The sequence below is a fragment of the Lycorma delicatula genome, chromosome 4, assembly GCF_047948215.1.
Source record: "Lycorma delicatula isolate Av1 chromosome 4, ASM4794821v1, whole genome shotgun sequence".
Classification (NCBI taxonomy): Eukaryota; Metazoa; Arthropoda; class Insecta; order Hemiptera; family Fulgoridae; genus Lycorma; species Lycorma delicatula.
This window is the reverse complement of record NC_134458.1, coordinates 82,017,806-82,039,467: the sequence shown is the minus strand read 5'-3', so window position 1 is coordinate 82,039,467 and position 21,662 is coordinate 82,017,806. Positions and strand designations below refer to the sequence as shown.

Below are 21,662 nucleotides of genomic sequence, written 5' to 3'. Positions count from 1 at the left end.
TTCTAAATGTACAGTACCAGACATACATTGTTAATCTTATAAATTAACTATGCAAATTATTTAATTTATTTAGTTACTGAAGACAAACATAAGTGGTCAGTCATTTAAGACAACTGTACCAATTTGGCAGCCAGTTGGTGTTGTGATCAACATGCTACTTTTCATTTAACTGGTTCTGAGATCATTTACCATCAAAGGTCATGATATCATCCTATCACTACAAAAAAAATATATTCTCTGCAATTGGTCATATGATTGGTTCATGATAAATAAATAAGTTATTCACTAGTAGATATTACAAAACTTAAATGGACATTTATCTACAATGAGACATGATAGCCCTTACAAATATTTAATTATTCAAATATATATAAATATTAATAAAAAAAAAAATTTTATGAATAATGTACAGATAAGTACAGTAGAGGCATGTTAATCCAAGCTTTGATAAACCAAGTTTCCAACAATCTAAACATAACTAAAGTTCAAGATAAAGCTATGACAAAGTTAAAATTAATGAACAGATTATAGTGTACAAAAAAGCTAAATTCATGTACAATAACAAAATCATAATTAATTATAATATTATTTTACATAGAAAAAATATAACATTACATTACTGCAAATACATTACAAAGATAATAAGAAATGCTGTTTATGACATGAGTAGTATAATACTCAACTAATACTGATTTTTGGACTGATGCACTCCTACTGACAGAAAATAACAGATGTATTAACGACTCAGACTGTAAACCTATGAATTTGTAAAAATATTCTTTCTTAATACATTTATTTTATATGTACTGTAATTGATTAATTCAGTATTTATCAGTGCTACTTCAGTGTATTTTCTAGTGTTACTGAAAGGATTTCTAATTCTAGTTTTTAATTTGATAAAATCAAATTGCTTATTAAAGCAATAACATGTCTAAGAATCTCATATTAGACTAGTGTAAGGTTGTGAACTGATGCCGTTAACTGTAATTGAATACATTTTCCTTCACTGCTGAAGGTTAAAGTAGAAGCTTACGGATACATCAACAAACGTGAGGCTTTTGTTAATGTATCCTGTGATCTTAGGGTTAATGGGATAACTACAGATGTATGGAATCAAATCCTGGCATTCTAAAAAAAAATTATTTTCCAAAATAAGAGTTGAATCTAAGTCACTTATGAAAGAAAATGAATTTGAAAAACAAATAAAGCATTATAATTGTGGTACATTTCACAGTGTGAGGTGTGTTTGATTCCAGCCTGATTTTTTTTTTAAAGAAAAGTCTCAGTATTTTCAACAGCAATACAACAAGGTGAAAATGTTTGTGCTAGTACCAGATGGTTGGAAAAATATTCAGGACAAGGAAAATTTCTAATAGTAGAGAAAAACTACCTGCTGATCATGATAATCCAGAAAATTAAAAAATTAAATTGAATCAATCGATTAAAGAAGAAAGTTTTTAAAAATATCAATTATATTGCGTGACGAGTCAAGATTAAACTTTAGAAAACTTCCCAAAAAGAATATGGCAAAAAAAGAGAAAGAGCTACAGGATACAAAAAAGTGATGTGCACTGCCTTGTAGAAAGTAACTTTAGGTCATAAATTAAAACTTTTATTTTAGCTAAATCAAAGAAATTCCAGTATTTAAAGTGGAAAGAATGTGGGACTCATGGTTCATGAAAAATTACTCACTCAGACTTCAATTTTTACAGAATTTGTTAACATATAGTGAACAAGCGGTAACTCCTACTGATATGTTATATTTTAAATGATGGTGAAACCTCACTGCTAGAAAAGAATCTGTTCAAGAAAATGTTCGACTATTTTAAAAGGCAATAAGGTAAGAATGGTTTATTGAAGGACTAAGAAACCAACAGACTAATCGTATTCAAATCTTTACATAAACTCGTTCATTTATTAACATATCACTTAAAAATTTAAGTTCTGTATTTTTACTATTTCTAAGTTATTTGATTTGTAAAACCATATTATCTAATGTGTACAGCATACAAAACAAGACAAGGTTTGTTTCATTCAATGTAATTTTAAATTGCTGGATATGATAATTTATAAAATATACTGTTAAAGATACATTTGGTAGAGATTTTTATTTGTTAAGATGCATTGCTTTAGTGAAGCAATTGAAAAAGGGAGAAATCAGTTCTTTCTTTTTTCTGACAGTCAATCGGTCCTGTATTGCTAAATTGTATGTTAAGATATAGTTCTTAGCAGTACAAACTGCACCTACTAGCTAGTGAGAGCTAGACTGACTCAAACCTAATAAGAAAAAATAATTATCATACCATGAATCAGTGGTCCAGAGGTTTTTTAGCAACGAATAAAGTCAAGATGCATAACAGAAAGCTCAGAAAATTGGAAACGTTTCTGTTCTCACCATGATAACATATATTAAAAAGTTAATAAAAAATAGAAGTTTAATATCAGCTTCAGCATAAAATAATCTAAAAGATGCAATTTGTTTTGAAATTCAATGGATAATATTATTTTTATAAAGCCTCAAACTTAATTGCACATACTTTCTGTGCTGATAGTAGGCTTTTTATGCAGCTTTTGTAATGAAAATGGAATCCATGAGTTGATCCCCTTGTACCAGATACCAAGGATATCTTTTCAGGTCTTCACATCCTTAATAAGGAGAACCTAGTAGAGTCATACCTGTATCCACAGAACCAAACTGGAGAAGGGATCAAGTATTATGAAAAGGTATGACTAACTGAAAAGAATGATCTACTCATCACGGTAAATTGGTTCAGTTTACTAACTGCCCAGGACCCAATGAAGTAACATGATATTCTATAATCAGTATGTATTAAAATCGGTATATTTTATTTTGTACTATATTCAGTTAAATTGATCAAATGAAAATTTCATAAACATACTATAATAATAGAATATTAAGGGCAAATAAAAACAAAATCTTAATAATACATGCTTTCTTAACCTTTGTAATGAAACAATATTTTACTAAGAAAACAAGATATTTTTATTAAAATATTTAAAACCTTTTTTTAATTTATTTTCCTATAATCCAATAACTCATGGTCTACACTGACTTGGATTAGGGATACTACACTAATGTACGAGGGTTATTTTTTTTCAAGGTCTGATCGGTCATGAAATCAAAACCACATGAAAATAAAAAATTTTTTACTTGTAACAAGTACTTACACTCCGATTTAGACATTTGCTGTAGTGTGGTACCAACTTTCCAATACCCTCGTCATAGAACAGAGCCACCTGTGTTTTCAGCCATGTTTCTATGCTGGTCTACAGCTCGATGTCTGTGCCAAAATGTTGTCCTCCTAGCCAGCGTTTCATGTGAGCAAAGATGTGAAAATCGGATGGAGCCAAGTCCGGGCTGTATGGTGGGTGATCAAACACTTCCCAATGAAACCGCTGCAGGAGCTTCTATGTTACAGCTGCAGTGTGCGGCAGAACATTGTCATGGAGAAAGACAATGCCTGATGACAACATTCCTCTCCGCTTATTCTGAATTGTCCTTCGTAGACGTTGAAGAGTCATGCAGTATGAGGCTGCAGTGATGGTCGTGCCACGTTCCATGAATTCCACCAAGAGAACTCCATTCCGGTCCCAGAACACAGTAGCCATACACTTTCTATTGGGGAAGGTTCAGTTGAACTTCTTTGGCTTACTGGGAGAATGAGAATGCAACCACTGTTTGGATTTTTCTTTTGTTTCTTCAGTTTCAAAATGGACCCATGTCTCGTTCCCTGTGACAATTTTGTTCAAAAAATTGTGGTAGCGCTGGAGAAACGTTAGGGAGGCATCCATTCTCATTGTTTTGTGATGGTTGGAGAGCATTTTGGGAACCCATCTCGCACACAGTTTGCAGTACTGAAGTCTCTCACTCACAATGGTGTAGAAAGCTGACCTTGAAATTTCAGGAAACGAATCACTCAATACAGAAATTGTGAAACGATGATTTTATAGAATTGCCTCATCCACTCGCTCAACGAGATCATTGGTTGACAGTCGCTTCCTTCCCTGACCGCCTGCATCATGAATATTTGTACGTCCTGCTTTAAAGTTCCTGCACCATTGTCGGACTTTGCTGTCACTCACTAAAGTTTCACCGTACACATTACTTATTTGTCGATGAATTTCAGCCACATTACACCCCTCACCCTGAAGAAATCGAATTACTGCACACACTTGACACTTGGTGGGAGATGCTATTGTTGTAGCCATGTTTACATGCTAGCTGCATGTTCAGAACTAAACAAAGTGATGCGGTGTGATTGAAGGCCATACTAGAGACGCTGCGCAACACATATGCACAAAGGTTCATCCGATTTTTGTGCAGGTTTTTATTTCGCGACCGATCGGACCTTGAAAAAAAATAACCCTCGTATCTTTATAAATTTACTTTTCCATTAGTCATACAATGTGTTTGGTCACAAGTCAATGAATTCACTACAGTTTATTACAAACAGCTTTAGTAATTATTATTGTAGGATAAACTTGCTCTTTATCACACTGAAGGAAGAATATAAACTTTGTCTTTTGACACATAATTTCATTAATTAGTCCTTATACTGCCATCTCATACTGACAGAATGGCCAGCTACCAGTGTTAGACAATGTAGTAGTGTATATTCTTAGATTTTATGTCATCACAAACAAATGATTACAACTCTATGAAATTTCCATACTTTCAATGAAATTTGTTTAATAAAAAATGAATAAATAAAATTCACTTACCAATCTTATTTTTTATATAATTCTGATTTTGATTACTTTTACACAAAATATTACAAACACTACTACAAATAAAAATAAAAAAAAATATTAACAAAAAAGGATCTTTATAAATACTTGATTCATCAGCTTTAAGAAAATAATGTATATAAAAATTACAGTTAAAGTAAAAATTGAGAAATGTAGTTTATGATCAACAACACAGATTATTCAAATAGCTTACTTTGTGGCACAGTCATGAACAACTACAGTATATTTTATAATAACGAAGCATAACTTAATGAATGATTTGAACAACCTGATATTTTATTGTGAAAAATGTATTTTTGGTTAATATCAAAATAGCACAACAAATACAGATAAACATTTGATTATTTTTTGTTTAATGTATAATGTTTAAAAAAATATGAACATTCATATTAATTTTGTTATTACATTACAATTACTGCTTAAATATAATACTTTATGTAAAAGCTGGAGTCCAGTCCAACAATTTATTAAACTCTTCTTCAGTAAGACTTACTAAACGGGAAGTTTCTAATATACCCTGAAATAAAACAAAATTTAACTTTAAAAGTTTAGTTTGATTTACTTTATATTTAAATAACACCAAACAAATCAGTGTACTACATATTTTATTTAAAATAATCTTTCTTTTATTCACAAATTAAATGTAAATGTAATATTCTTAATATTTTCTTTCACTTAGTTTATAAATGAGAAATGAAAAGGCTTAAATTTATTTACTTTTAGTGTACAACAGTATCAGTATTGATTTTATCCATATGTAAGGCTGTTTATGTGAACACACATATGTGACCATTTTAAGGACCATGCTCATGTGACCATTTTAAGGAAATTTCTTCAGTGTACACATCAACAATATCTAAGCCAGATCTGAAGATATGCCACATTTGACCAGATGTATACTGTTTTAACATAAATGTTGAAACATAAAATAATTCTCTCTATAGTTAACACAGATAATTTTCCCTCCATTTCACTAAATATTAATGGGAAAAATGTGTCAGTGTTCTACTAGAAATCCTTAATTACAACTTCAATGCAATTACTTGTTCAAGCCCTGTTTTTACCTAAAAATACTATTTTTTTTTTTTTTTTTAATGAAAAAGCTAATTTAGGACGTTGCAAATATCACTTCTTTTCTCTTCTTCTGTGAGTTTTATTTTTTTCATTGTGGCTTTTTTTCTCTCATCTGTCCTTTTTTTGCCACAAGAACTTTTATATTGTAATTTTTATTCTTTGGAAGTTATCTCTATCACAACAGTTCTCTTCTTTCAAGCCTAAACTCTGGAAGTCCTCTTCCGTCTGTTTCAGGTAATATAATCTGCATTTCATGTTCCACAGCTTATCAAAGATATATATATATATATTTAGTCTGTTTGGGCTCATCCTGATTATATGCCTCAAGAAATTTAACTTTCTTTTCCTTATTGCTCTTTCTAAGTCTTCTTAATTTTGGAAGATCTCCTTGTTAATTTCAATCTGTATCCTTCCTCTGCTGTCTTTAGACCATCAATTTTCATTTTCTTTATAAACTTTGTTTGATCTTGAGCAATTTTTCATGTACAGTTAGGTGTAATGTTTTAGTGCCATACAAAATTACTGTTCTTATTACAGTTGTAGTATATCTTAATCTTGTAATCTTGGAGATCTTACTGTAGACGTCTTTGGTGATAAATCTGTTTCTCCAGTTTTAGTATTCTATTTTCAATTGACCCTCTATATATTCCTGTTCTTCTTATAACCTCTCCCAGGTACTTAAAGTGGTCAGTGACATATATTTTTCAGTATTATTTCCTATTGTCTTTTGTGTGAATGATTGTTTGTCATGATTTCCGTCATGGTAAAGGACACTTATAGATCTGCTTTCTGGACTACTCCTGTTAACTCTTCTATTTGAGCAACTGTGTCTTCCTTCGATTAAGTTCAAAAGAGCTAGGTCATCAGCAAAGGCTAGGCATCTTACTTTGATGTTTCAGTTTTTGGATCCAATCTTCACCTGTATTATTCATCTGCCAAAAGGTTTTCATTATTTTGCCCAAAATCAATTTGAATAGGATCAGTGATAGTCCATCAGCTTGTCTTAACCCTGTGGTGAAAAGAAAAGGTTCGCTCATTTCTCTCATAGTTACTTTATAAATTGGGTTGCAAGAGCAAATTTAATGAATTTCAAAGTTTTCTGGTAAACTTAATATTCTCTCAAATTTGAAAAAGTCTCTTTGCCTTAGATAAATCAAAATAGCAAAACCTATTATGGAAATTGATGAAAATAGATCTATATATATTTTTAAACATAAAAATAAATATTAAAGAAAAATATTCAATGGTTACTAGTTTTTAGAAAACCATAATCATAAAAATACCAAGCACAGAAAATTAAATCACCCTTGGTCACACAAAATAAATACATATTATGGTATGATACACAAAACATATAAATATACATACACAACAACAAAATAAAATTAGGTAGAGAAATAAAAAAATAACAATTTATAGTAAACTAAAATGGATATAAGTTGTGTCAACAATCACTTACTAGCCATAGCAAATAAATAATTATAACCAGTAAATATTGTTAGTTTTATACCTAGTTCAGTTTAGTTTTATATAGTTTAGTTAGTTGTAATTTAATTAAGCTGAAAAATTTATTGAATGTCAATATGGATCAATCTGTTAGCCTTTGCATTACTGTTAATAAATAAATTATTGACTGGATACTAAATGGCAATGCATTTTTAGTAGTAACAGTAAAATAACATATATAAAGTATATTAAAATAACAATAAAATAAAGATATAAAACATTATAGCCGTTTACATCTTACTTTCCTCCATTTTCATGCAGGTATCATTTTATCCCCTTTCATCCCTTAAAACTTCCACTTTTATGTTTACTTTTCTGTTCTTTATTATTCTTGTTGAAAAGTAAATATGAAGTGAAAATATAATCACTGGAGAATACTCTAATGCCTACAGCAACTGATCCAATCTTTTTCTCTAATTTTCCTCATTTAAACACATTCATATATAATATTATTGTGCTCACAATTAAATATAAATGTGAAATTTTAAATATAGACAGAAAATTTCAATTAAAAAAGCTGCAAATTAAATTACTGGTGCTAAGGTTCTAGGGTTATATTTCACTCAATATTTTAATATACACATCTGTTTAAAAAATCTAAAGTTTTGATTACAAGGTGTGTTTTTTAAGTAAGTACCATTATGATATATGTTCACTGCAGCATGGCTGTCACCATTTTGTGCATGTACACTAAGTAACTACTCCTTTTTTGTACAGATGGCATAATGCAATTGTTAGTCTTTGTTTACAGTTTCCTGTGCATCGTTTAAAATGCCTATGGCTATAAACAGTGCTGCTGATCGACAAATACGCACTGTAATTCATTTCTTAATTGCAAGAGATATGAAAGCAGCTGAAATTCATTGACAGATTAGTGAAATGTACAGGGATAACACTACATCTAATGAAATGGTGTGAAAGGCATTTAAAGAGGGCAGAAAAACATACATGACATGGCACAAAGAAGGCTTTCATTACTGATGACTGCTGCAGAGAACTAATGGAAAAATCTGTTAAAATAAACCGTTTATGATTTCATCATGATTCACATGATTTCATATAATGAATTTTCTTTAATTTCTCAGAGTATTCTCTATGAATTGTGTCGGTTTGCTTAAATCATCAGAAGTTGTGCTCACGCCGAGTACCAAACATCCTGACCAAGTTGCACAAGAACAAGTGTTTAGTCAGTGCTTTGAATTTTCACACAAGATACATCAATGAAGGCTGTTTTTAAGCTAAACTGTTACTGGTAATGAGACAAGGATTTCTTGCATTACACCATAATCAATACAACAGTCCATGGAATGGAGACACTCAACATCTCCTGAGAAAGTAAAGTTGAAGCAAACAATGTCAGCCTGGAAAATCATGTGCACTGTGTTTTGGGATAGACAAGGACCATTGCTAGTCGAGTTTTTGCCTTGGGGTGAAACGATAAATGCCAAGACATATTGTGAGACCTTGACTAACAGCATCGCACAATCTAAAACAGAAGGGATGGCAGTACAGGAATCCTGTGCCGCTTCACAACTTTGCTCAGCCACATGCAGCTTATCACACCCAAGATCTCATGCATCAATTAGCTGGGAACAAACTGATCACTCACCGTATAGTTCTGATCCTGATCTGGTTGGTCACCAGATCTGGTAGTCACTGGTCGTGACTACCAGTTGTTCCTGCATTTAAAGCAGCACCTCAGGAGTCAATACCACAACGGTGACAACAAAATAGGCGTTCAGGAACGGTTACCTTTTCAGTGGCAGATTTCTATGAAGCTGGAATGCAGAATCTGATCACAAGATACAAATACCTCAATGTAGATGGAAATTATGAAGAACTATAGATTAAGAGTCAGGCTTTCAGGTGAATATAATTTTTTTTTTCAAATTCGCTTGTTATTTTTTACATCAAAATTGTACTTACTTAAAAAACATGCCTCGTACAAAAAAAAATTACCTGTTGTTTTTTGAGGTTGTTTATTAAGTACACCTGTTTCTTGAATGAGAGTATAAGTTCTGATTTTTGTTTCTCTAATCGTGACAGTATTTTGTTACACTCCTCTTGCCTAACTCTGTTAGCATCTTTCAGTTCCTAAGTAAAATAATAACATGTCATAAATTAATTATTTTACCATTAAGTACAAAAAAAGTACAAATTGTATAAGTTTTCATGAATGAATCACCTAGATTGCAATACTGACATGTACAGCCTCTAAAGTATTTTCACTATGTTATTGATGGTTATTTTTTTTTAGGCTGAAATGTATTAAAATTTTGATTGAAAGTATCTTGGATTTGAACAGTCTCTGTTCAATTAATATGTCGTATGTTTTTGGTTTTTTTATATACTTTGTAATATTCAAGTATGTTTAGATGCAGCCCATTTTTGTGTACGTATAATATATTAAGGTACATCGATGGATGTGTGATGTATGTGTACAAGGTGGATGGCAAATGTTGACTGCATGTTGCTATGGAGGACTTTCAGGAGTTCATTGTATCTTTGTTTAAAGTTGTATCCTATTTGATCTTGTGTAAAAATGTAGAGTCAGAGCAGTTCAGTTTTTATATTCCAGGGGCATTGTATTAATTTGGTGTTTGTGTTCTGCGTGTAATGGTTTGCATTGTTTAGCATTTTGAAGACTGCATTGACCTCAGATTGTGACTTATTTTTTGTTTAGTTTAAACTTGTTTTTTATTTTATTTGTCAATAAACTAAATTTGTCATTCAATGTGCTTAATATTTATTTATGTAAATTTTCTAGATGGTCTTCAGGTGACATGGATCTGTTGAATAATCTGTGAATCAGACTTCTAAAAGAAGATACTTTATGTGATATTGGATGGTTTAAAGTGTTGTCAATTGAGTGTCTGTCAATGTTTTCTATTAATTTTGAAACTGTGTTTTTGCCAATTGTTTTTTGTGGTGCAAAAATTAAGAAAATATATTTGTTTATTTTCTTCATATTCAGCTTTAGAGTTGAATTAGCAATCGATTTTGTTTATGTATAGTTGTTCACATGGTCTTATGTTGCCTTCGTATAAATAAGATGGTACTATCAATAAATCTGTGCCAGTTAATTATTTTAAGAACATTTAGTCATTGATGAGTATGCATATTTCTTCAATGTGCTGTAGAAAGATTTTCATTATGATCCTATAAGAAGATAAATCCATAAGAAGAACAGCCACCAGGCTGTGTGTAATATTTATTTTTGAATGTAAAGTAATCCTGTTTGATAAATAATGTTTAGTATGTTTATTTCATCTCAGATGAGTCCCTGTATTACTTTGTTGTGTCTCAGTCTCCTTTAAAAATATATAGAATGTTTCTATTATCAGGATGCTAATGTACAGGTTTGTTATGGCCTTTGGAATAACAAAAAAAACAATCATTACACACAGCTGCACACAATCATCAAACAAAAACAAAAACCTCAGGATACATAAAGTGTAACAAAAAACTGTATCAGGCTATTCATTTTCAGATTCTGCATAATATTCATTATTCATTTTCAAATTCTGGTTACTTGTATAAAATTTTGTTTTTTGTTAGATGGGGTGAAATGCATGTATATGTACTTAATGAATTATCCACTTAACATAATTTGTTATTCATTATCATATTATTTAGTGATAAGAAAGTACTTACTATAATAAGTACATCTGATATTGTGATGACAAAATATGATTTATTACAACACTTAATTAGTTTATCTGTTTACTTATAAAAATTACATTTTTTAAATATAAACCCAATTATTTAATAAATAATTATAAAAACTATTTTGACGAATAAGTAAGACACGTCCTTATATTATTTCTAAGACATTATTAGTATATGACACACATACAGTAGGTTTTTTTTCTGAGGTTGGTCAAATGACCGAAAATGCTAAAAAAGAGAATGTGGATGAATTGTTGGTAAGGTTCAATTTCATTTTATTTATACATAAATGATATTATATACCAACTGTGCCATGCTTAAGAAACTTAAATTAAACTGTTGTTAGAATAATTTAAGCCATACATTTGAAGTAATTAAAACAATGTGTGTAGGTTTTTATTTTTAAATGTTTAATGCCCAAGAACAAATTAAAATTAAACTTGCCTACGCTCATATAGAATTTTAATTATTACTGAGATTTTTAAAGATAGGCCAAATGCAGAATGTAAGCGAAAAAGTATGAACATTAGCTCATGAATGAACTTTAATTATTAAAAGATGTTCTGCCTGCCTGCTGTAGAGGTTTCTTGAATAACAGAGGCAGTAAGCATCTTCTCCACTGACCAGTGCATTTACATTTGATACTTTTGTGTACAGCAAAATTATAGCATCATTTAACATTGATATGGACAATGTTAAATAATTAAATAAAATAAATTAATTATTATTAAATATGGAACTAATTAAATATGGCTTTCAGCTTTGGCATCTTACCCTAGCTTCATGTTCTTTTACTTTCATGCTTGAGGAACTGTGGAGTCAACATGTTATAAGGGCATCCAGTTCACCACCTTCCCCAGCACCTCAGCTAAACATTTTCATTCATTCTCAAGACTTACAATTGCAATATTTTGTGTCGCATCACATTTTAATCCATTAAATTATCCTTACCTTTTCTTCATACTGTGATTTCCTTAATGATTCCTTTAATTTCTCAATTTCCTCTAAACTCCTATTCAGTCGTACTTCATGTCCACTCGAGCTCATTTCTTGTTGTTTTAATTCTCGTTTCAATGATTCTATTTGCTTAAAGAAATAATCAGAACAACAACAAAAATTCTTTAATAACTTTTAAGTGTATATGAATTAATTAATTAAAATTCACAATAAACTTAGAAAAATTAAATTACAACTTTATAGATACTAACTCTTCTGTACCACGTAGATCATATTAATCAATAATAACTGGGAGTACAAATGATTTTAATTATGACCAAACTTCTGCTCTTGGAAATCTAAGTCACATTAATCCAAGAAATTCAAAACTTACAAGGATACAAAGAAATTAAACAAATAACATATTTTGTATTCACCAGTACAAGCTACACATTTTTATTCATGGAATGTACTTCCCAACTTTCAGAAAACATACCCAATAGTAGCACTATATTCAAAACAAAGTTATTACAAAACTAAATACATGAATATAAATAATTATTACATTACATGTATCACCTTTTTCAGTACCCCATTTTCTCTATCGCGTATTTGAAGATGACTAGTTAATGTTGATACTAATTTCTCCTGTTTTTTAAGCTGATCTTGAGTAGATAACAGACAATATTTATTCTTTAATGAATTCTCTTCAACTTTTACAATTTCTGCTTGTAAACTTTTCCATTCATCAGTCTATAAAAAAAATATTTAGAAACAAATAATTAGTTTCAAGTTAATTTAAATAACAACAAAATTATTTAACTTGTAATAAGTTATGATTTAATTGAATTATTTATTTGAAATGAATTAATTTTTAGTCGCTGTTATATAGTGCATATAAAAAGAGACTGTCACAAAATAATTGTTATGAAAATCATCATAATACAAAATATCAGACATAACAATTAATTAATGATTATGCATTTTGAATAATAGAACCATGCTACTCATAAAAGCAGGATAAATATTGAGAAATTATAGATCTAATAATTAATTAATTATTGAAGGTTAAAACTAACATAAGAAATAAAGTAAACATCTCATAACAACTTGATGGAATGGTACTGCTATACTTGCAATATTCTTACATATAATAATTATCAAATATCTTTTAGTTGAATAACCAAATTTTAAGGATGTAGAGCCGGGCTAGAAGAAGAGAAAATAACTGGAATGCACAAAAGCATTTTTTGAAATACTAAGAACAGAACCCATATCTTCTTAAATCTAATCAAATGCTTGCTCGCTAACTATAATCCTGAATATTTGAATATAATGAGTACTTGAAATACAGATAAAATTCCAGACTGAACTACAAATAAAAAATTATCAAGGTTAAAATTTCAGAACAGATACGTTTTTTCTTAAATTTACCAGAGAAATGGCACTAATCTTCATTAAAAAATAAGATCACTCCAATTAAGTCACTTTTCATAAACAATGATTTCTACAGTTTAAAAATCCTTTTTCATTAGGATGAAAAACAAAACGTTTTTGTTTTTGATAAAAAAAACTATATCTAAATAACTAATTTACAATTCATTTTTTATTACCATTATTTTAATTGAATGAACAAATAATTTAATTTAACAAAGTACTTGCATCTTGGAAAAGATCTTTAGTGGGTGACATTTACCTTAAGTCATCATATATTAGTAAGAAGTTGGAAAATTGAGTATTATAAGAGGGTTCAATAATCTTTTGTTTTCATCATTATTGCTTATTGAAAAATTATGAAAAAAAAATTGGTAGGACAACTGTCCTGTGAATATGAACTATAATAATGAAGTTTCAAAATGAATTTAAATTATTGTTTTCTGAGAGCGATTTGAAATGTTAAACTGTGCAAAATAATAACTTTTATTTAACTTTTTAATGAAAGATACATTTCGTCTTTTATTTTTGTAACTGCTAACATTTTAAAGAAGAACGTTTAATAATATTTTTTTATTAAGAAACATTTAAATTTACTGATATTTTAAATGAAATTTTTATTCGTTTAAAATATCAGTAAATTTTATAGTCACAAAAGGCTAAGCTGAACATACATTTGCATATGCAGCAATAAGATAAAATATATATCCACATCAATGACAAAATACAATAATACATCGTATTTTGGAACTATTACAGTTGCTGTTAGTGATTAAAAGTACGTTTTAAACAGAGAAAGAGGTCAATAATTTTAGTATATTCATACAAAATGTACAAAAAATTTAACTTCTCAACATTTCTGTAAGTAAACTGTATTCTATACCCTGAATTTTTTCATAGAAAAAAAATTTTATGCCTATTATATAACTGAAAACTATGTTCATTTACCAGCTGAAAAAATAAGTAGAATGTTATTACAGAGCATAGGATAAATAAGTTATAAAATGATAAAAAGAGTTAATATGTACCTGTTCACAATATAATTCTATGTGCTGTGAAGATGAGGTAAATCCATGGATGTGTATTATAATAAGATAACTGCAGAAAGTTAGTATAATTTTGATGAATTAAACACTTTATCTCAAACAGTTAAATATATTGTTAACACGTATGTTATTTGTGTAGACAATTTAAACAAATAAATTATTAATGACGTTTTACAGATGAAAAAGATAAATAAAAAAAACAACTTCACAGTTAAAATTAATACTTATTGAATTAGTTTAATTTTAATTTATCCAGCATTTCAAGTATATAGATGAAATAGACAAGACAAAAAAATTATAAAATTCTTCATTCTTTCAGCATATATTATCCTCTAAACACAGCATCATTGGCCTACCAAAGAGGTGGAGTATCCATCCAGAATGATTTAAATAACGGTAGGGAAAATTTTCCTCCAGATTGGTGGCCAGACCAAGTGGAGTGACTGCTAGGTATGTGATGTGATACTAATTCTATACCATAATAAAAATATTAAAAAGATCTATTACACTGATTTGAAAATATTTGCATAAAATATAACATCTGAAATTAACAATGCCTCATCCTTAATTAAAGATATGTGTTACCCTGATTCCCACTGTATACTGCTTTTTTTTTTTTTTTTTTTGTCTTCAGTCATTTGACTGGTTTGATGCAGCTCTCCAAGATTCCCTATCTAGTGCTAGTCGTTTCATTTCAGTATACCCTCTACATCCTACATCCCCAACAATTTGTTTTACATACTCCAAACGTGGCCTGCCTACACAATTTTTCCCTTCTACCTGTCCTTCCAATATTAAAGCGACTATTCCAGGATGCCTTAGTATGTGGCCTATAAGTCTGTTTCTTCTTTTAACTATATTTTTCCAAATGCTACTTTCTTCATCTATTTGCCGCAATACCTCTTCATTTGTCACTTTATCCACCCATCTGATTTTTAACATTCTCCTATAGCACCACATTTCAAAAGCTTCTAATCTTTTCTTCTCAGATACTCCGATTGTCCAAGTTTCACTTCCATATAAAGCGACACTCCAAACATACACTTTCAAAAATCTTTTCCTGACATTTAAATTCATTTTTGATGTAAACAAATTATATTTCTTACTGAAGGCTCGTTTAGCTTGTGCTATTCGGCATTTTATATCGCTCCTGCTTCGTCCATCTTTAGTAATTTTACTTCCCAAATAACAAAATTCTTCTACCTCCATAATCTTTTCTCCTCCTATTTTCACATTCAGTGGTCCATCTTTGTTATTTCTACTACATTTCATTACTTTTGTTTTGTTCTTGTTATTTTCATGCAATAGTTTTTGCGTAGGACTTCATCTATGCCGTTCATTGTTTCTTCTAAATCCTTTTTACTCTCGGCTAGAATTACTATATCATCAGCAAATCGTAGCATCTTTATCTTTTCACCTTGTACTGTTACTCCGAATCTAAATTGTTCTTTAACATCATTAACTGCTAGTTCCATGTAAAGATTAAAAAGTAACGGCGATAGGGAACATCCTTGTCGGACTCCCTTTCTTATTAGGGCTTCTTTCTTATGTTCTTCAATTGTTATTGTTGCTGTTTGGTTCCTGTACATGTTAGCGATTGTTCTTCTATCTCTGAATTTGAACCCTAATTTTTTTAAAATGCTGAACATTTTATTCCAGTCTACGTTATCGAAAGCCTTTTCTAGGTCTATAAACGCCAAGTATGTTGGTTTGTTTTTCTTTAATCTTCCTTCTACTATTAATCTGAGGCCTAAAATTGCTTCCCTTGTCCCTATACTTTTCCTGAAACCAAATTGGTCTTCTCCTAACACTTCTTCCACTCTCCTCTCAATTCTTCTGTATAAAATTCTAGTTAAGATTTTTGATGCATGACTAGTTAAACCAATTGTTCTGTATTCTTCACATTTATCTGCCCCTGCTTTCTTTGGTATCATAACTATAACACTTTTTTTGAAGTCTGATGGAAATTCCCCATTTTCATAAATATTACACACCAGTTTGTATAATCTATCAATCGCTTCCTCACCTGCACTGCGCAGTAATTCTACAGGTATTCCGTCTATTCCAGGAGCCTTTCTGCCATTTAAATCTTTTAATGCTCTCTTAAATTCAGATCTCAGTATTGTTTCTCCCATTTCATCCTCCTCAACTTCCTCTTCTTCCTCTATAACACCATTTTCTAATTCATTTCCTCCGTATAACTCTTCAATATATTCCACCCATCTATCGACTTTACCTTTCGTATTATATATTGGTGTACCATCTTTGTTTAACACATTATTACATTTTAATTTATGTACCCCAAAATTTTCGTTAACTTTCCTGTATGCTCCGTCTATTTTACCAATGTTCATTTCTCTTTCCACTTCTGAACACTTTTCTTTAATCCACTCTTCTTTCGCCAGTTTGCACTTCCTATTTATAGCATTTCTTAATTGCCGATAGTTCCTTTTACTTTCTTCATCATTAGCATTCTTATATTTTCTACGTTCATCCATCAGCTGCAATATATCGTCTGAAACCCAAGGTTTTCTACCAGTTCTCTTTATTCCGCCTAAGTTTGCTTCTGCTGATTTAAGAATTTCCTTTTTAACATTCTCCCATTCTTCTTCTACATTTTCTACCTTATCTTTTTTACTCAGACCTCTTGCGATGTCCTCCTCAAAAATCTTCTTTACCTCCTCTTCCTCAAGCTTCTCTAAATTCCACCGATTCATCTGACACCTTTTCTTCAGGTTTTTAAACCCCAATCTACATTTCATTATCACCAAATTATGGTCGCTATCAATGTCTGCTCCAGGGTAAGTTTTGCAGTCAACGAGTTGATTTCTAAATCTTTGCTTAACCATGATATAATCTATCTGATACCTTGCAGTATCGCCTGGCTTTTTCCAAGTGTATATTCTTCTATTATGATTTTTAAATTGGGTGTTGGCAATTACTAAATTATACTTCGTGCAAAACTCTATAAGTCGGTCCCCTCTTTCATTCCTTTTGCCCAGCCCGTATTCACCCACTATATTTCCTTCCTTGCCTTTTCCAATGCTTGCATTCCAATCTCCAACTATTATTAAATTTTCATCTCCTTTTACGTGTTTAATTGCTTCATCAATCTCTTCGTATACACATTCTACCTCATCATCATCATGGGCGCTTGTAGGCATATAAACGTTAACAATCGTTGTCGGTTTAGGTTTTGATTTTATCCTTATTACAATGATTCTATCGCTATGCGTTTTGAAATACTCCACTCTCCTCCCTATCTTCTTCTTCATCACGAAGCCTACTCCTGCCTGCCCATTATTTGACGCTGAGTTAATTACTCTAAAATCACCTGACCAAAAGTCGCCTTCCTCTTCCCACCGAACCTCACTAATTCCTACTATATCCACATTCACCCTATCCATTTCCCTTTTTAAATTTTCTAGCCTACCAACCTTTTTTAAGCTTCTAACATTCCACGCTCCGACTCGTAGAATGTTATTTTTTAATTTTCTGGTGACCCCTTCCTTAGTAGTCCCCACCCGGAGATCCGAACGGGGGACTATTTTACCTCCGGAATATTTTACCAAGGAAGGCGCCTCCATTATTGTTATGTGAAAATGCAGAGCCACATTTTCTTGGAAAAAAAAAGCAGCTGGAGTTTTCCATTGCTTTCAGCTGCGCAGTACTCAGAGGACTGAGTGATGTTGATACGGCCGTTTAAGTCGTCCTGACTCACGCCCCTAACAACTACTGAAAGAGCTGCTGCCCTCTTTCAGGAATCATTCCTTAGTCTGGCTCTCAACAGATACCTCTCCGATATGGTTGCACCTTCGGTCCAGCTACTCTGTATCCCTGAGCACTCAAGCCCCCTCACCAACGGCAAGGTCTCATGATTCATAGAGGAGGATACTGCTAGTATCAGGATAAAAATTAGCCTATTTCATGTTTCTAACAGGTGTTTAATGCATATATGAAATCTGATGCGCAGTTTTCTGAAACATTATAAAATTATTTTTCCTAACCTTTCTACGTGTAGCCATAAATAATACTTTAGTGCTAGTTGCAAGCTAAAGCTACTAGAAGAGCATTAAGCGTAGTATAACATGTTTAGGTTTACATATAATTTTACTACATTGCAAGAGGGAAGAGAAATAAAATTTAAAAAAATAAAAGGCTAGACTTTATTTTGCTATGAGTGGTGCTGGATTACAAAGATTGCATAGCTTATATGATGCATTAAATAAAACTATTTAACACTCACTGCAACTAATTAATTTACAACATAAACTGTTAAATTATGCAGTAGGTGAATAACTAAAACTTTTCCTGGATTTTTCTCATACAAAATATTAATTTTCTTATAAAATAGTTTAATATTATTTTTTCAATAAAATTTTCTGAAAACAACAATATATTATGTACTGTTTTGTAACAGAATGTGAGGAATTTTATGAGTTACATAGAACAGTAAAAACAGACCACTAATAAAATAAATGATATGTATTTAAATAAAAACATGTTCATAACCAACTGTATATATTAACAATAACTAGGAGAAGGTAAGATAGGTAAGATATAAAGTGACCATTCCATCTGGGTTGTAACCATCCCTTAAAACCTGATGGTTCTATAACATATGGCCTCAGGGAATAGCATCCATAAAATTTGAAGAGCATGAAGAAGGACTAAAATGACTACACTTAAAAACATGTTTAATAAACTGATTTTCTGAAAGTCACTTAAGTCAAACTAAATAGTCTAATTTCACTGCATGTTTTAGGATTTATTAGTGGTTTAATGATATAGGTAGTTGATGCCACATAAATTAACACTTATTATGCCATCCTCCTGAGAATTTTCCTAGCCCAAAGCATCAACCATTTTATATACATTTTGAAAGTATCTTTCCTTATAAAGGTTAATTCTTTTTAAATTTATTTTTAAGCCATCACATACATCTAATGTATCTACTATGCTTAATATAATTTTTTTTTTTTAAATAAAAGTATGTTTCTTTTAAAAAAAGTGATAAATAATACCACTCACATTTTATGGAAGATACAAATAATCTTATAACTAACTGAAAGATTATTAAAGAAAAAAACTTTTAATATCTAGAAACTACAACTATAATAAAATAAATCATTTTCATCTAATATTTAAATACCTGATGCCACTGTCAAATCTACATAAACATTTAAGAATTGAAAATAGAAACAAGTATAACAAACAGGTGAAAAAACTGGAATAAAGTTGTGTATTGATATTATCAAATGTCATAAAATTCACATGAGATGCTAAAATTCATTTTTGATTATTCAATTATAATAATCTAAGAACTATTAAATATAAGTAAAATAGATGTTCTATCCATTACATAAAACAGGAAAGGCAAATACATACAATTATGGATCTGGTAAAAGCATATACTGAACAACTAAACCATACTGTTATATTACACTATGTATTAAAAATAAAGAACAGCAAGCATGAATATAAGAAAATGGAATTCAAGCAATTTTAACAGTTATTAATTTGACTATAAATGAATGTTTAGCTTTGGTAATTCAGATTCTAACTATTACATTTTCATTACCTCGTATATAATTGATATATTTCTTCATATATACTTTTATTTCTAACATTTATTCAAATCCTTCATACAATTATTCATGTAAATTTACAATATTGGGATTGGAATCAATTTTGAATTTAAACTGACTAAAATAATTCTCTTACTATAGTATTGGGTGATCCAAAAAGGACTTCACAACTTTAAAAGTACATAAAAAATTATTTAAATAAATTACATATTCGGCTGAGGTCTCATTTCACAGCTAAACACATCAAGTTTTGAATCACATAGTGCATTAGTACTGAACGTCCACCAGTATTGTTAAAAATAGATACATTTACTGGACCAGAATGTGCTTGCTGTGTATTTTGGTTTCACGATTTGCAATCAGCAACTGCAGTTCAATGTAATTTTTGTAGAGGTTACGATACAGAGCCTCCTAGTAAGCATACAATTTACTCTTGGCACCAAACCTTTGTTGAGACAGGTTGTTCTGTTAAACGTACAAAATCACCAGAACGCCCATGTGTTCCTGAAGCTGCTGTGGAACAACTCAGAGAAAGCTTTGCATGTAGTCTGAAGAAATCAACTTGACATGCGTCATGTGAAACTGGTATTCCTCAAACAACCGTTTGGCATGTATTACGTAAATGATTGCACGTGAAGACATACAAACTAATAATGTCAACACATTACAAAGTTGATCAGCTGTAGTTTTGGGTGGAAATGATGGATAGAATTGCAGACAATGATACAATGTAATTTTTAGTGATGAGTCAACGTTTCACATCAGTGACAAGGTGGACACCCATAATTACCAAATATGGGGTAGCAAAAACCCTCAACCTTCATTTGTGATAGCCCTAAGACCAATGTTTTTTGTGCCATAAGCAAACAAAGACTGTAAGGCCTGTTCTTCTACCAGGAGGCAACCATAAATGATATCACTTATCTGGAATCTGGACATGCTTCAAAATGTTCTAATTCCCCAGTTAGTCAACGATGACCAAGATGGATGCCATTACTATCAGCAAGAGGGGCGGCACCACCTCACTACTGCTTAAAAGTCCAAGATTTTCATGATATTTGATTCCCAGGTCGGTGGATTGGTCGTGAAGGTCCAATTGCATGGCCATCTCACTCCCCAGATTTGCTATAATTTTTTTTGCAGAGTTTCATTATAGATCTTTGCCTGCTGATCTTGTTGCGCTAGGGCTTTGAATTAACACCATAGCTGCAGAGGTAAAGCCCGAATTGGTGGCTACAGTCTGGAATGGAATCGACTTCAGGTGGGAGGTATGTTGCATTACAAATGGAAACCATATTGAACCAAAGTAAATGTTGGGTAACAGACTTGATGTGTTTTTCTAAGAAATGAGATCTCAACTGAATCTGTAAGTTATTTCAATAGATTTTTATAGTCTTTTAAATTTGTTGAGTCCTTTTTGAATCACATGGTGTATATATAAAAGCAACTTTTTTTTTTTTGTCGCCCCCTGTACTGCACCTACAGTGGAGTATCTCTCAGCACAGGGGAATGTCCTTTAACTCAAACGGCTCTCCCCACCTACCAGCTATATGCCCAGTATGGCAGGTCAGGCTGCCGGTTGATCTTTATTTTTATTCCTTCTTGCCTGCCTCTAACTGAAAGGATGGGGGTAATTCCA

At 31.0% G+C, this 21,662-nt stretch overlaps 2 protein-coding genes across 2 annotated transcripts in view; one reads left to right on the top strand and one right to left on the bottom strand.

The window, feature by feature from the left end:
- LOC142323598 (translation machinery-associated protein 7 homolog) overlaps nt 1–21,662 on the top strand; it is a 52,570-nt gene that overhangs the window by 9,632 nt on the left and 21,276 nt on the right. The gene's annotated exons all lie outside the window — the stretch shown is intronic.
- LOC142323597 (testis-expressed protein 9) overlaps nt 4,881–21,662 on the bottom strand; it is a 32,703-nt gene continuing 15,921 nt past the window's right edge. Inside the window, exons 5-8 of the mRNA XM_075363432.1 lie at nt 12,535–12,708; nt 11,971–12,105; nt 9,310–9,444; nt 4,881–5,287 (exon numbers count right to left, since the gene is read on the bottom strand). Coding sequence (XP_075219547.1) covers nt 5,204–5,287; nt 9,310–9,444; nt 11,971–12,105; nt 12,535–12,708 — 528 coding nt within the window. The 3' untranslated portion in view covers nt 4,881–5,203. The remainder of the gene's footprint in view (nt 5,288–9,309; nt 9,445–11,970; nt 12,106–12,534; nt 12,709–21,662) is intronic.